At 38.0% G+C, this 13,247-nt stretch overlaps 1 protein-coding gene across 2 annotated transcripts in view; it reads right to left on the bottom strand.

Annotated features, from left to right (window-relative positions):
• SUGCT (succinyl-CoA:glutarate-CoA transferase) overlaps positions 1-13,247 on the bottom strand; it is a 799,797-nt gene that overhangs the window by 745,439 nt on the left and 41,111 nt on the right. For both annotated transcript variants that reach the window (XM_004739352.3, XM_045089530.1), the window contains exon 6: positions 10,863-10,983. In XM_004739352.3, the coding sequence (XP_004739409.1) occupies positions 10,863-10,983 (121 nt within the window). The remainder of the gene's footprint in view (positions 1-10,862; positions 10,984-13,247) is intronic.

The following is a 13,247-nucleotide window of genomic DNA, read 5'->3' as shown; positions in this document are numbered from 1 at the left end:
ACAAAAAGACAGGGGCTGATTGGGAAGAACTACTGTCCGAGGTCTCAGGATCCTACAAAACTCCCCACAAGACAAAGAACCACCAACTGAGTTTCAGGTATACAGAAGTCTCCAATGCAAGGCTCCAACTATACCCGTCAATCAAAGGCTTTTGTGTACCCTAATGGGATACTCACTTCCCTTTCCCTAAGAGAGCCTCACTCTGAAGGAATTACACATAGCAGCTAGCAACAGGGAAGAGAAGAATCATGGAAGAATGAAGAAACTGTCACCCTCCAACACACACATACTCTTTCCCTCTCTCTCTCTGTCTTCTCTCTCTCCCCTTCCACTTCTCTCTCTCTCTCCCCAGACTCCCAAAAAGGCATGCCCAAGTTGGGGAAAGGGAAAAGTCATAAACTACACAAGAGTCTGAAGTTATGGTTTTAGATTCGGCTGGACTTTTTAATACTTTAAATGAAACAACCAGGGAAAAAACATAGGACTTGTCTGGGATTTCATCCATGAAAAATGAAAATGAGTCAAGGATACAGGTTGCAGAGGTAGGGTGGGAGAGAATAAAGTCTCTGCGTCTACTCCACTGAGTCCAACTCGTACAACACATCTGTTATATGTGTAAGGGTAAAAAGAAGTATTTAAAGATAAAGAGGTTATTCCCTTTGGGGATAAAATAAAGGCATAAAGTCACTTTCTGGAGCCAGTCCATGTCTACAGACAAAATATAATCTCAGTCCCTAGCTTTATGGGCTGTGTTTTGAAATCCTGTATTTATGTGTTAAGTTTCCCTTCCCCAGCAGAGATGGTGTCATTATTTGTTTAAATAATGAGTTTGGTATGAAATGGTAAATATGTCAAACCACACTTTTGCTGGGGATCACTGACTCTAAAGTTGGACAGATGGCCACAATACTCTGGATTTCTGGAGAAAAGGAAAACATTTCCGGAGAGAACAGGGTGCAACCAAGACATTCATAATTCAGACCAGTAATTTCCAATTATTTTGACTATAAGGATTCCTTTCAATGTCATATCCAAACTATTTATTCAGTCTAGAAATGATGCTTACTGCCATGTGAATGTCATGTACCCTAAACTGGAATACAATCTTCAGAGATTGTATTTAAAAAAAAAAAAAAAAAACTTGCCCATTGTTATCCCACATACCTTAATTCTTTCTCTTCTGTCCTTCCTTCCCTTCTTTCTTCCAACCTTCTTTCCCCCATCCATTCCGCCTGCCTTTCCTTCCTTCCTTCTTTTTCTCCCCTTCAACATGTTTATGGGGTTACAGTGCAGGCAGACATCTAGATATTCTTTTTTTTTTAAGATTTTATTTATTTATTTGACAGAGATCACAAGTAGGCAGGGAGGCAGGCAGGGGAGAAGGAGGCGGGATGGGGAAGCAGGCTCCCGGCTGAGCAGAGAGCCCGAGGCGGAGCTCAATCCCAGGACCCTGAGATCATGACCTGAACCCAAGGCAGAGACTTAACCCACTGAGCCACCCAGGCACCCCAGTAAGTCTTCTTTTAGAGATGAGGTTATGTGGTGAATATGCAGAAAATGATGAGAATAGATACACACACACACACACACAGACCAGCTCACTCCCTAAGAATCCAAGTGCAGCAATGTTCTGTTTTGTAGTCGTTGCCATGATATGAATGTTGGATGCAGTCACTGGACGGTTTGCCATGGCTATTTGGGCTCACTGTTCTCTGCTACTGACTCTGAAACACTATGGAGGCATGGGGATTTCTTCAGTAATCTAAGGAAATTTTATCTTAATCACTACTCTCTGGAATATGAACCTTCTCTCGATGTCCAGTGGTTTCTTTTTTTCATTTTTTAGGCAGCTTTATGAAAACATCATTTATACAGCATTAAATACATAAATTGAAAGTCCATAAATCAACATACAGAGTTTTACAAACATCACCACAATCTAAAAACTTTCCTCATGCTTCTTTGCAGTTAATCCCCCAAGCCCATCTCCAGCCTTAGGCAACCACTGATCTGCTTTCCAACTTATAAGTTTGTCTTTTCTTAGACATTTCATATAAATGGAATCAGACTATACCTAGCCTTTTGCACCTTGCACTGTTTCATATAGTTTGATGTTTCTGAGGTTCATCCATCTGTAGTATGAAGCAGGACCACACTCCCTTTGATGGCCAAAGTAGGTCATGCTCTTGCCATCAAATGTCTTTTAGACATTTGCCAAAGCCAAAGGTCATGCAGCTTTTCTCCTATGTCCTTCTTTTGTGCGCTAATATGCTTAGCATAGATTTTGAAAGTTGACTCGACCTAAATTCCTGGGATGAATCCCACTCGATTGTGATGTATTGTGATTTTATATACTACTGGATTCAATTTGTCCCTATTTTGTTGAGAATTTTTACTTCCATGTTCATGAGAGATACTGGTCATTGGTTTTCTTTTATTGGAATGTCTTTAGTTTGGAATCAGGACGCTGCTAGCCTCATAAAATGAATTTGGAAGGATTCCCTCCTTTTCTCTTTTCTGGAAGACATTGTGTAGAATTGGTAGTATTTCTTCCTCAATGTTTGGTGAGATTCACCAGTGAAACCATCTGGGCCTGAAGTTTTTTCCAAAGAGTTTTCAACTAAAAATGTAATTTCTCGGGGCACCTGGGTGGCTCAGTGGGTTAAAGCCTCTGCCTTCGGCTCAGGTCATGATCCCAGGGTTCTGGGATTGGGCCCCGCGTTGGGCTCTCTGCTCTGCAGGGAGCCTGCTTCCTTCCTTCTCTCTCTCTGCCTGCCTCTCTGCCTACTTGTGATCTCTCTCTCTCTGTCAAATAAATAAAATCTTTTAAAAAAATGTAATTTCTCTAATAGGTATAGCACAATTCACGTTATTCTTGAGTAAGTGTTGGTACATTGTGTCTTTAAAGGATTTATTCTATTCTATTTCATCTCAGTTTTTGAATTCACGGGCATGGAGTTATTTGCAATACTCTGTTGATATCTTTTTAATGTCTTTGTTGTCAGAAGTGATGACCCTTCTTTCATTCCCAATATTGTATCTTTTTATCTTGGTCAGCATGACTAGAAGTTTGTCAGTTTTTTGTTTTTTGTTTTTAGCATAGTTGACACACATTACATTAGTTTCAGGTGTACAATGTAAGTAATTCAACTCTCTATACATTGTTACACTCACAAATGTAGCTACATTCTATCACTCTGTAATACTATTACATTACTGATTATATTCCCAGTGCGGTGCCTCTTATTCTCAGGGCTTATTCATTCCTTAACTGGAAGCCAGTACCTCCCACTTCCCTTCACCTATTTGGCCCACCCCCTCCCCACCCCTAGCAACTATCAGTTTGTTCTCTGTATTTCTAGGTCTGATTCTGATTTTTGTTTATTTATTCATTCGTTTTGTTTCTTAGCTTCCACATATGAGTGAAATCAAATGGCATTTGTCTTTCCCTGACTTATTTCACTTAGCATAGTGCTCTAGGTCCATTCAATATCACAAATGCCAGGCCTTATCCATTTTTATGGTTGTATAATTCCATGTCCAATGTTACTAATCAAGGTCCTTCAGCAGGTTAGTCAGTATTTGATTCCTACCTATTTTAAAGATTATTTTTAATATACTCTGTATCATATCCCTCTATAGCTCAAATCCTTCCCTGTATGCCATAGCATTTTCACCCCTACACAGTGTCTTCTCAAGCATTCTGATTGTTTTTGGTATTTCAGGCACATTGGCTTTCTCGTAGGCTTTTAAAGGACTTTAGATCCTTCCTACCTCAGGACCTTTGCACATGATATTTTTGCTGCCTGAAATGCTCCTCCCTTTGATCTTCAAATGGCTGGTTCCTTCTCCTGTTTTAGGTCTTTAAATGATACCTCCCCAGAAAAGGCTTTTCTGACACTATGCATCTCCTCCTCTATGAATCTCTGTCATAGTACTAACACAATTTATTAGTACTTGCCATACGATTTTTTTAACTTCTTTATAAAATGTCTCTAACAGTAGGCTGTAAGCTCCTAAATGCAGAAATCATGTCTGTATTGTTCATTCCGTACACTCAATGAGCCGGGCAATACAGAAGTTCATGAAATATGCGTTGGAGTGGGAGAAGGGAGACAGAGAAAGGGAGGGAAGGTGAGAGGGAATTACTTGGGCATTTCTGGATCTTTTGCTATGGTGAACATAAAAGGGTACACAGAATAATATAACAAATATGCATGTGTATTTGGCAAATACAGTTGAAGTCCCATGTATGTCCCTACCCTGTCCCATATCCCTCCCTCCCCACTCCCCAGGGGTAATCATTCTCTCAAATTTAGCATTTTTCATCACCATGTATGTCTTTATATTTTAACCACTTAACCACTTATATTTTAACCACTTAAGTGAATTATTAAAAAATATATACGATTTTTATTGTCTTAACTCTACATAAACAGTATCATCCTGCATATCACTGTTTGTAACTTGCTTTCTTCACTGAATTTTATGTTTGGAAAATTCATCTAACTGAATTCATGTTGTTCCAGCTTACTCTTTCCATTGCTTAATGGTATCCCATTCATTATATTACACATTTAGCCATTCTCCTACTAAAATATACTTCATCTCATATTTTCACCTTTTTGCTATTACAAACAATGCTGCTATGAACATTCTTCATGTCCCCTCATGCACATGTTTGAGACTTTCTATAGGGACGTACCTAAAAGTTAAAACTGGAGATCATAGGGTAGATTTGTGTACAATCTCAAAACAGCTTGCCAAATTACTCCCAACATGGATATCATTTTTCAACCTGGGTATCTGTCCTCCAGCAACGTTCACAGATTCCTCTGTCTGGTAGAGTCAGGTTTTTAAATGTCTGTCAATCTCTTAGGTGTGAAGTGGAATACTATTCTTGTTTTAATTTGCCTTTTTCTTTTTTTATTTAAATTTTAGTTAGTTAACATACAGTGTAATTTGCATTTTTCTAAAAACTACTGACCCTGAGTAACTTTCTACAGCCATTCAGGTTTCCTTTTCTGGAGTTCGGCCCATTTGTCTGTTGAACTGTTTCTCTTTTCTTCTATTGGATTTAAAGAAAAATTTTAAGATATTCTGGTTATTAATCCTTTGTCAGTTATCTTCCAGGGATCTGTGACTCATCTGCTTTCTTTTTTATAGTGGCTTTTGATGCACAAAAGTTTTACATTTTAATAAGTAGTCAAGTTTATCAGTCTCTTCCTTTGTAGTTCATACTTTTCATATGTTGTCTACAAAATTCTTCCCTGCCCTAAGGTCATAAAGACATTGTCCTATATTGTTTTCTAAAAGTTTTAGAGTTTTACTTTTCATATTTAGGGTATAAATCAACATTATGTTACTATATAGAATAAACTCAAGATCAAGGTTATCTTTTCCTTTAAGGATAACCAATGTTCTACCATCAATTATTGCATATTCTACCCTTTAATGATCTGGAGTATAAGCCCTAAAAAAAAAAAAATGTTTCCATATATATGCCAGCATGTTTCTGAGCTCTCTATTCTGTTCTATCGATGTATTTCTTATCCTCATACTAATACCACACTATACTAGTACTACAGGTTGTATCAGTCTTTTTATCTAATAAGGCAAATCTGCCCACCAGGTTCTTCCTTATAACTATCTTAGCTATTCTTAGCTCATAAGTAGAGCTCTCAGATTTTTTTCTACTTAAAACTAAAGAATGGATCTAAAATATTCTCTTAAAATATTCTCTCTGATAATGAGTTCTGAGGTCCCTCTTGAGGACCTATCCTCAAGCAGAATCCTGTAATCTATCCATACAAGGACAGAGATTAAGAAAATGCCATTGGGGAATTCACAAAAATCAAAAAGGTACTTGGCAAAGCCCTTTCCCAACCCCAAAAAAAAATTATTAAAGGGCATACACAATGTTCCTACCACAAAATTATTCTGGTCAATAATATAATGCAATGTTTATCCTTCTAGAAACAAAGAGCAATGAAGTTAATAAGAAGAAAAGAAGTAAATATTTTTAAATGTGGTAGAGAGGATTTTTACTGCTAACTTTTTATAATTAATAACATGCTCAGAAGAAACAAAGGAAAGAGGGTACAACTTAAAATTAAAGTGCCATGGAGAATATCATTATACTAAAAGTATAAAGAGGTAGAGAATGGTCAGTTTAAAAAACAAAACTTCTTTAAGAATATAAAAATATAAATATAAATATAATATAAAAATATAAAATCTCTTTCGGAGATTTTAATCTCTTTCTTTTATAAAAATATAAAAATCTCTTTCGGAGATTTTCTTTACCCCCTGGTACAAAGGACACATGAGTTTCCTCAAGAAGTAATTCCTAGTGAATGATAGCTTTTTAAACACTGCCCCCTAATGTTCATACTCCGAAATGGTAAGAGGACCTTACAAAAATAATCCTTCCTCCCTTGTGATCAGTTGAGCATTTTTGTCCTGCAGACCAGATTTCACAGACTGAGGCAATCTCAACCACACAACTGTCAGAGTGCATTAAACTAAATCTCCCAGCCATTCTAAGATTACTCTCATCAGCAGTAAGGTCAACATGTGAGTGAGAACAGACTATTTGGGCTTGGACAGCACTGACAGAACAGCAATGCCACTGGGGGACATCAGGGAAGTCTAGGATCCCAATCATAACATGTGCAACTTTAGACTGATCTAATCAGTCTGATTTTAAAAAAATATGAAAAACAAACACTGATTACCAGAATATCAAACTTTTACAAAAGAGATGGCCTTACTTTATATACACATAGATTCATGACTCATAAACGACCTCTGCTTCCAAAGACTCCATTGACATTTAGACTCCCTGACGAGTAAATATGATTAACAATAAATGAAAGACCAAGACTACATTCTTCTCAAGTCAAGCTGTTCAGTGTCTTGTCATCACTTGACAATTTAAGTTATAACAATGTAACATACAACAATGATATACATCTAAGTAGGGAAAGCACAGAGGCAATTAATATTTAGTCAAGAGGCCTGAATTGTAAAGCCATCTGCCATGAAATAGCTGTAGGACCAGAGGTCTCTTGGACATTCCGGACCTCTTTCCTTATCAGGAAATAAAGGAGAATGAACTGTATGGGTGTTTTTCTCATGATTGTCAGGAGATGAGGATGTAGAGGATTACAGAATTATGGAAGGTCCTTGTTCAGACTGTAAGTGCCTCTCCCCATCACCTCCTTACTCCCCCATCCCTATCACCGAAAAGCATATCAAATCTGCACTCTCCCCATAGCTGAGAACTTCCACATTATACAATCTATCTCCAGGGCCCTTTGACACACTAAAATGTGAACACGGGATCTGAGAGCTGGAAGAAAATGCAGAGATCCTCTAACCACAAGCCAAGACCCAGAAGAACTGCTGGCTTTAACTGTAGTTAGTTATAGATGTGAAACTTTGGGAACTGTGAGGCTTCCCAAGTGGGGTAACTTTTCTTTTTTTTAGATGTTATGTATTTATTTGAGGGACAGGGCAGGAGCGGGGGAAGGGGCAGGGGAAGAGAAGAAGCAGATTCCCTGCTGAGTGGGAAGCCGGCAGCCCAACCTGAGGCTCCATCTGAGGACCCTGATATCATTACCTGAGATAAGTTAGACGCTTGACTGACTGAGCCACCCAGGTGCCCCCCAAGTGAATTAGCATTTTTGTTTGGCTGGAGGATGTGATAAAATACATTCTTATTCCTAATCTTTACCCCTCTTGGAATCCATGCCTTGCCATGTGACTCTGTAGATCCTGCCACAAGAATAGAACATATTTCACCATGCATTCGTACTGGGCCTGGTCGAGTGACTTGCCTTGACCAAAGGAATGCAAGCCAACGGGATGTAGCTAATGTTTTAAATGTGCTTGTGAGGTTGGGCTCATTCTCTTGTACTCTTGCCTTTCATTATTAGGAAAACGCGCCTTTGGTGGCCACTGGTCCAAGGAGTGTGAAAGACAGGACCAGCACAGCAGGCCCCCCACCCCTGAAACTTGGAGCCAAATCTAACCAGTCTGGATCAGCTGAACCTCCACCAATGCAAATTCATGGGAATGAGAAATAAATATTTACCGTCATTGAAGATGGTGCATTTGCAAGTTATGTAGCATTTTATGATAACAAGGTAATGTGAAGATAATATTTTACCTACTTTAGTAATTTAGACCTCCACATTTCCAATAGACTGTGAAATTTTAAGGAAAAACCTTTCCCTCTTTCTGACACATATAAATATTGATATTCAGACACAAAGACTGAAGTGTGATTACATACCTATACAATAGTACATTTAAGAGAGAGTCAGATTTAGTGGTAAAGAGTCATCTATTATTTACAGACGCTGGCTCTCATGTTGATTCAGTAGCGAAGTTAATGATCATCCCCTCTAAAATAGTATTGACCAAACACTGCAGTTATAGCTTAATCTACATTTAAAAAGCAACACATAATTATACTGTGAAAAGCATCATTTATACTAAAGTAATATGTCATAGTCAAAGCATTATTATATCTCAACCTGAATGCATAGAAATGGGAGTATTTTGGTTATTATTACTTTATGACTAATAAAGAAACATTTTTAATCCTATCGCTCCTCAACTACCCCCACCACTCCTACCCTAATTCAAGCTGTCAGTATCTCTAGCCTGGAGTAGCTTAATAGCTTCACAATTGTTCTTCCACTTGTAACGTTGTCCTCTACTGTCTGTTCTCAACACGGTAGCTAAAGTGATCCTTTTATTGGGGGGGGCTTTTTTTTTCCCAGTGTTCCAAGATTCATTGTTTATGTACCACACCCAGTGCTCCATGCAATACATCCCCTCCTTAATACCCACCACCAGGCTCACCTAAGCCCCTACCCCTCTCCCCTCCAAAACCCTCAGTTTTTGTTTCTCAGGACGTTAGGAGAAGGAAAGGAAAAGAAAAGTGATACTTTTAAAAATACATCAGATCACGTGGGTGGAACTGGAGGGTATTATGCGAAGCAAAATACGTCAATCAGAGAAAAACAAGTATCATATGATCTCACTGATACATGGAATTTGAGAAACAAGGCAGAGGATCATGGGGGAAGAGAGGAAAAAATGTAATGAGACAAAACCAGAGAGGAAGATAAACCATAACAGACTCTTAATCTCAGGAAACAAACTGAGGGCTGCTGGAGTGGAGGGCGGTGGGAGGGATGGGGTGGCCGGGTGATGGACATTGGGGAGGGTATGTGCCACAGTGAGTGCTGTGAGTTGTGTAAGACTGATGATTCACAGACCTGTACCCCTGAAACAAATAATACATTATATGTTAATAAATAAATAAACAGGTGAAATTTTTTAAAAATAACATAATAAAAATACGTCAGATCATTATCATTCTTCTGTAAAATACTCCATTAACTTACAAACTTATTCAAAGTAAACGTCAAATTCCTTAAGAGTTGCCAACAAGCTCTTCGAGATCTTGCTAACCAACATCTTCCTGTTTTTCTTACTGTTACATTCCCCTAGTTCCCTGCTTCAGCCATCCTTGATGGTCCTCAGACATGCCCAGCACGCTCCTGCCTTAGGTCCTTTGCACTTGCTGTTTCCCCTTCCTGAAGCCATCATTGCCAATATCTGTATGATTCACCCCTTTACTTCATCCAGGTCTCTGCTCAAATGTCAGTTTATCGAGGGAGACTTCTCTCTCTCTCTCTCTTTTTTTTTTAGCATTTTATTTACTCATTAGAGAGAGAGAGTGTGAAAGCATAAGTGGAGTGGGGGATTGGGGAGGAGAGGCAGAGGGAGAGAGAAAAGCAAGCTCCCTGCTGAGCATGGAGCTCACTGTGGGGCTCAATCCTAGGACCCCAGGATCATGACCTGAGCGAAATGCAGACGCTTAACCGACTGAACCACCCAGGCACCCCCAAGGGAGACGCTGTAGGACCAGAGGTCTATCTCCAAGTATAATATAGCTCATCCTCACCCCATCCCTCTTGCCCTACTTTATTTCTCTTTAGCCCTTATCATTAATGGGCTCAATTACAAAAAAATTAAAAACTTAAAGAATAAGTTTATTTATTTATTTACTATATATCTCCTTAACCTATAATATAAGGCAAACCTCCATGTATTATCCACTGCCACAATCCCAGAACCTTAGAATACTGCCCAGCAAATCACACACCTGCAGTAAATATTTGGTAGATGAATGAAGAGTGAAAATACTATAATTTTTTCTGATAAAAACTATTAATGTAACTAAGAATTTTCACAGCCACTTTTCTATATTACCTCCCTAATTAATAGATAAGTGCTTAAAAATAGATTAAACTAACTCAAATAATAACCTTCTTTCCTTGGACCTAACACATACACACACACAAACACCCACAACATTCCCCAGCTAAACAATCTGGAAGACTTTACTGAACTCTTTCCTTGACCTGGCTTAACACTTTTGAATAAATTAAGGGGATATGTTGATTTCCTGTGCTACGCTAAAGCCAATTAATATTTCACCTACAATTCTATGTATGAATTAATATTTTGTATTTTATAAATACAAAAGTATTTTTGTAAATACAAAATACAAAGTATTTTGTAAATGTCTATAAAATATCAATAGAAAAATTTGCAAAAACAAAACTACAGACGTGCAATTCAAGAAGAAATACAAGCAGCCAATAAATACATGAAAAATCTTCATTTCGGTTACCTATAATGATTAATCAGAGGGCGAGGGCTAGGGAGAACAGAATCACTTCAAGAAAACCAATACGAGCAAGAGGCTTCTTACAGGAACAAAGAAAGCCAACTAACTAGAAAATCTATTCGCTGACAAGAGTGTGGGATCAAAATACCTGTGATAGAACAGTAGATGATGTGAGGGGCAATCTTGTCTATATCTTCATATCCAAGGCCCATAGCAGACAGTCTGCCAGGGATGTAGTTTTCCACAAATACATCACAAACAGCTGCAAGCTGAGGAAGGAGGGGAAGATGAGTCAGACTTCTTAAGGGACTTCCAACCTTTGAACAAACCCTCACATGACACAATTTGGATTTTAGTAAACACAGCTGATCCTCACATTGTAATAGTCAAGAAAAATCACAGGAAAAGTAGAATTACAAAGTAGAATTAAATGAACATAAAGGCACCAGTGGGTCAACTACTATGAGATATTACAGACAGTAAGACAATGGCCACTAAAATAGCAAATAGCATGGTGTTAAGGGGATATGCTTACATTAAACGTAAGAAATATCTAGGTTACATGGTCCTAATATAGTCTCAAGTAGCTTAGATAGAAAAGTTAAAATACATATACAAAAATATATGAAAAACAGGGGTGCCTGGGTGGCTCAGTCATTAAGCGGCTTCCTTTGGCTGAGGTCATGATCCCAGGGTCCTGGGGTCGAGTCCCGCATTGGTCTCCCTGATTGGAGGGAAGCCTGCCTCTCCTTCTCCCTGCTTGTGTTCCCTCTCCTGCTGTCTCTCTCTCTCTCTTTCTCTCTCTCTCTAATAAGTAAATAGAAAAACCTTTAAATAAATAAATTAAAATATATGGAAAACATCTTAAATCCTTTAGAAGAAACTAGATACAATGTCTTTGCTATTCTCCATCCTTACTATGTAATATTCCTCATTACAACCTGCACATATGGGTATGTAATACATATAAATGTCATTCAGAAATCCTTTTATACTTTTCAGATGCTTCCTTTCCAAAAAGTTCTAAATGTATTTAATTAACCATAAAAAAAAACTATTAAACAGTAACCCCGTGTAGGCACTCCTGCCGGCAGTAAAGGACCCAAACTACATCAAACACATGTAGGTTTCTACATGGGTCAGCTCTCGTTGCATACATTCTGCATGTGCATTATGTAGTACCTTACGCAAAGGGCATTTATTTTTTTTTTTAAAGATTTTGTTTATTTATTTGACAGAGAGAGATCACAAGTAGGCAGAGAGGCAGGCAGAGAGAGAGAGGAGGAAGCAGGCTCCCCACTGAGCAGAGAGTCCGATGCGGGACTCGATCCCAGGACCCTGAGATCATGACCTGAGCCGAAGGCAGCGGCTTAACCCACTGAGCCACCCAGGCGCCCCGCAAAGGGCATTTAATGAATTAATTTTAATTTTAAAAAACCCTGTGTGGGTACTTCAAGAAGTTAAACATAGAATTACCCTATGACCCAGCAATACCACTCCTAGGTATATACTCAAAAGAACCAAAAACAGAGACTCGAACAGGTACTTTTATGCAAATGTTCATAGCGCAATGACTCACAATACCCAAAAGGTGGAAATAATCCAAGTGCCCATCAATGGACAAATGTACCCATAAAGCAGAATATTATTCAGCCTTAAAAAAAGAACAAAGTTCTGATACACGGTACAACATGGACAAATCTTGAAAATATGCTCGATGAAATTAACCAGACACAAAAGTATAAAACTTGTATGATTTCACTTATATAAAATATTCAGAATAGGCAAATCCATAGAGACACAAAGTAGATGAGAGTTTATCAGGGGCTGGAGGGAGAGGGAAGTGTAGAGCTATTGCTTAACAGGTACAGTTCTTGTCTGGGGTGAAGAAACATTTTAGAAACAGATAGCGGTAGTGATTCACACTATTATGAATGTAACTAATGCCTCCGAATTGTACACTCAAAAATGGTTAAAATGGAAATTTTTATGTTCTATATATTCTACTACAACAAAAAACATTTTAACTGCATAGGCTATTTGTATTTTCAGACCTTGTGGAACTCTAAATCACATCTCAACCTACATTAAGTATCCAGATGGACCACAAATAAATTCACTATTTCAGTAAGACAAAAAAAATAAATAAAACCAATAAGTTATGCTAATAAAAAGTATTAAAAATATTATAAAGTACTCAAAATAAGCAGATTAAAAAACAATATACATTACATTATCTCATGTTTTGGGGAAAAATGAGTATACAAGGGTATAAAGAGATTTGACATGATACAGTAAAATGTTAATTTTTTTTCCATGAACATGTATTAGTATTTGTGTAACATGACAAATATTCTTTTAACTAACAAGAGCTGTGCTCAGAACACCAGGTGGTCTGGCTCTATCACATTATTAAAAAAATATGGAGCAGGTGAGTTTAAGAGCTACACATTTTTTTTTAATTTAAGATTTTATTTATTTTTTGACAGAGATTAGAAAAGAGCAGGCAGAGAGGCAGGCAGAGAGAGGGGGG

This window comes from Mustela putorius, unplaced genomic scaffold (assembly GCF_011764305.1).
Source record: "Mustela putorius furo isolate JIRA1106 unplaced genomic scaffold, ASM1176430v1.1 tig00003845_pilon_pilon_pilon, whole genome shotgun sequence".
Classification (NCBI taxonomy): Eukaryota; Metazoa; Chordata; class Mammalia; order Carnivora; family Mustelidae; genus Mustela; species Mustela putorius.
This window is presented reverse-complemented; position numbering and strand designations above follow the sequence as displayed.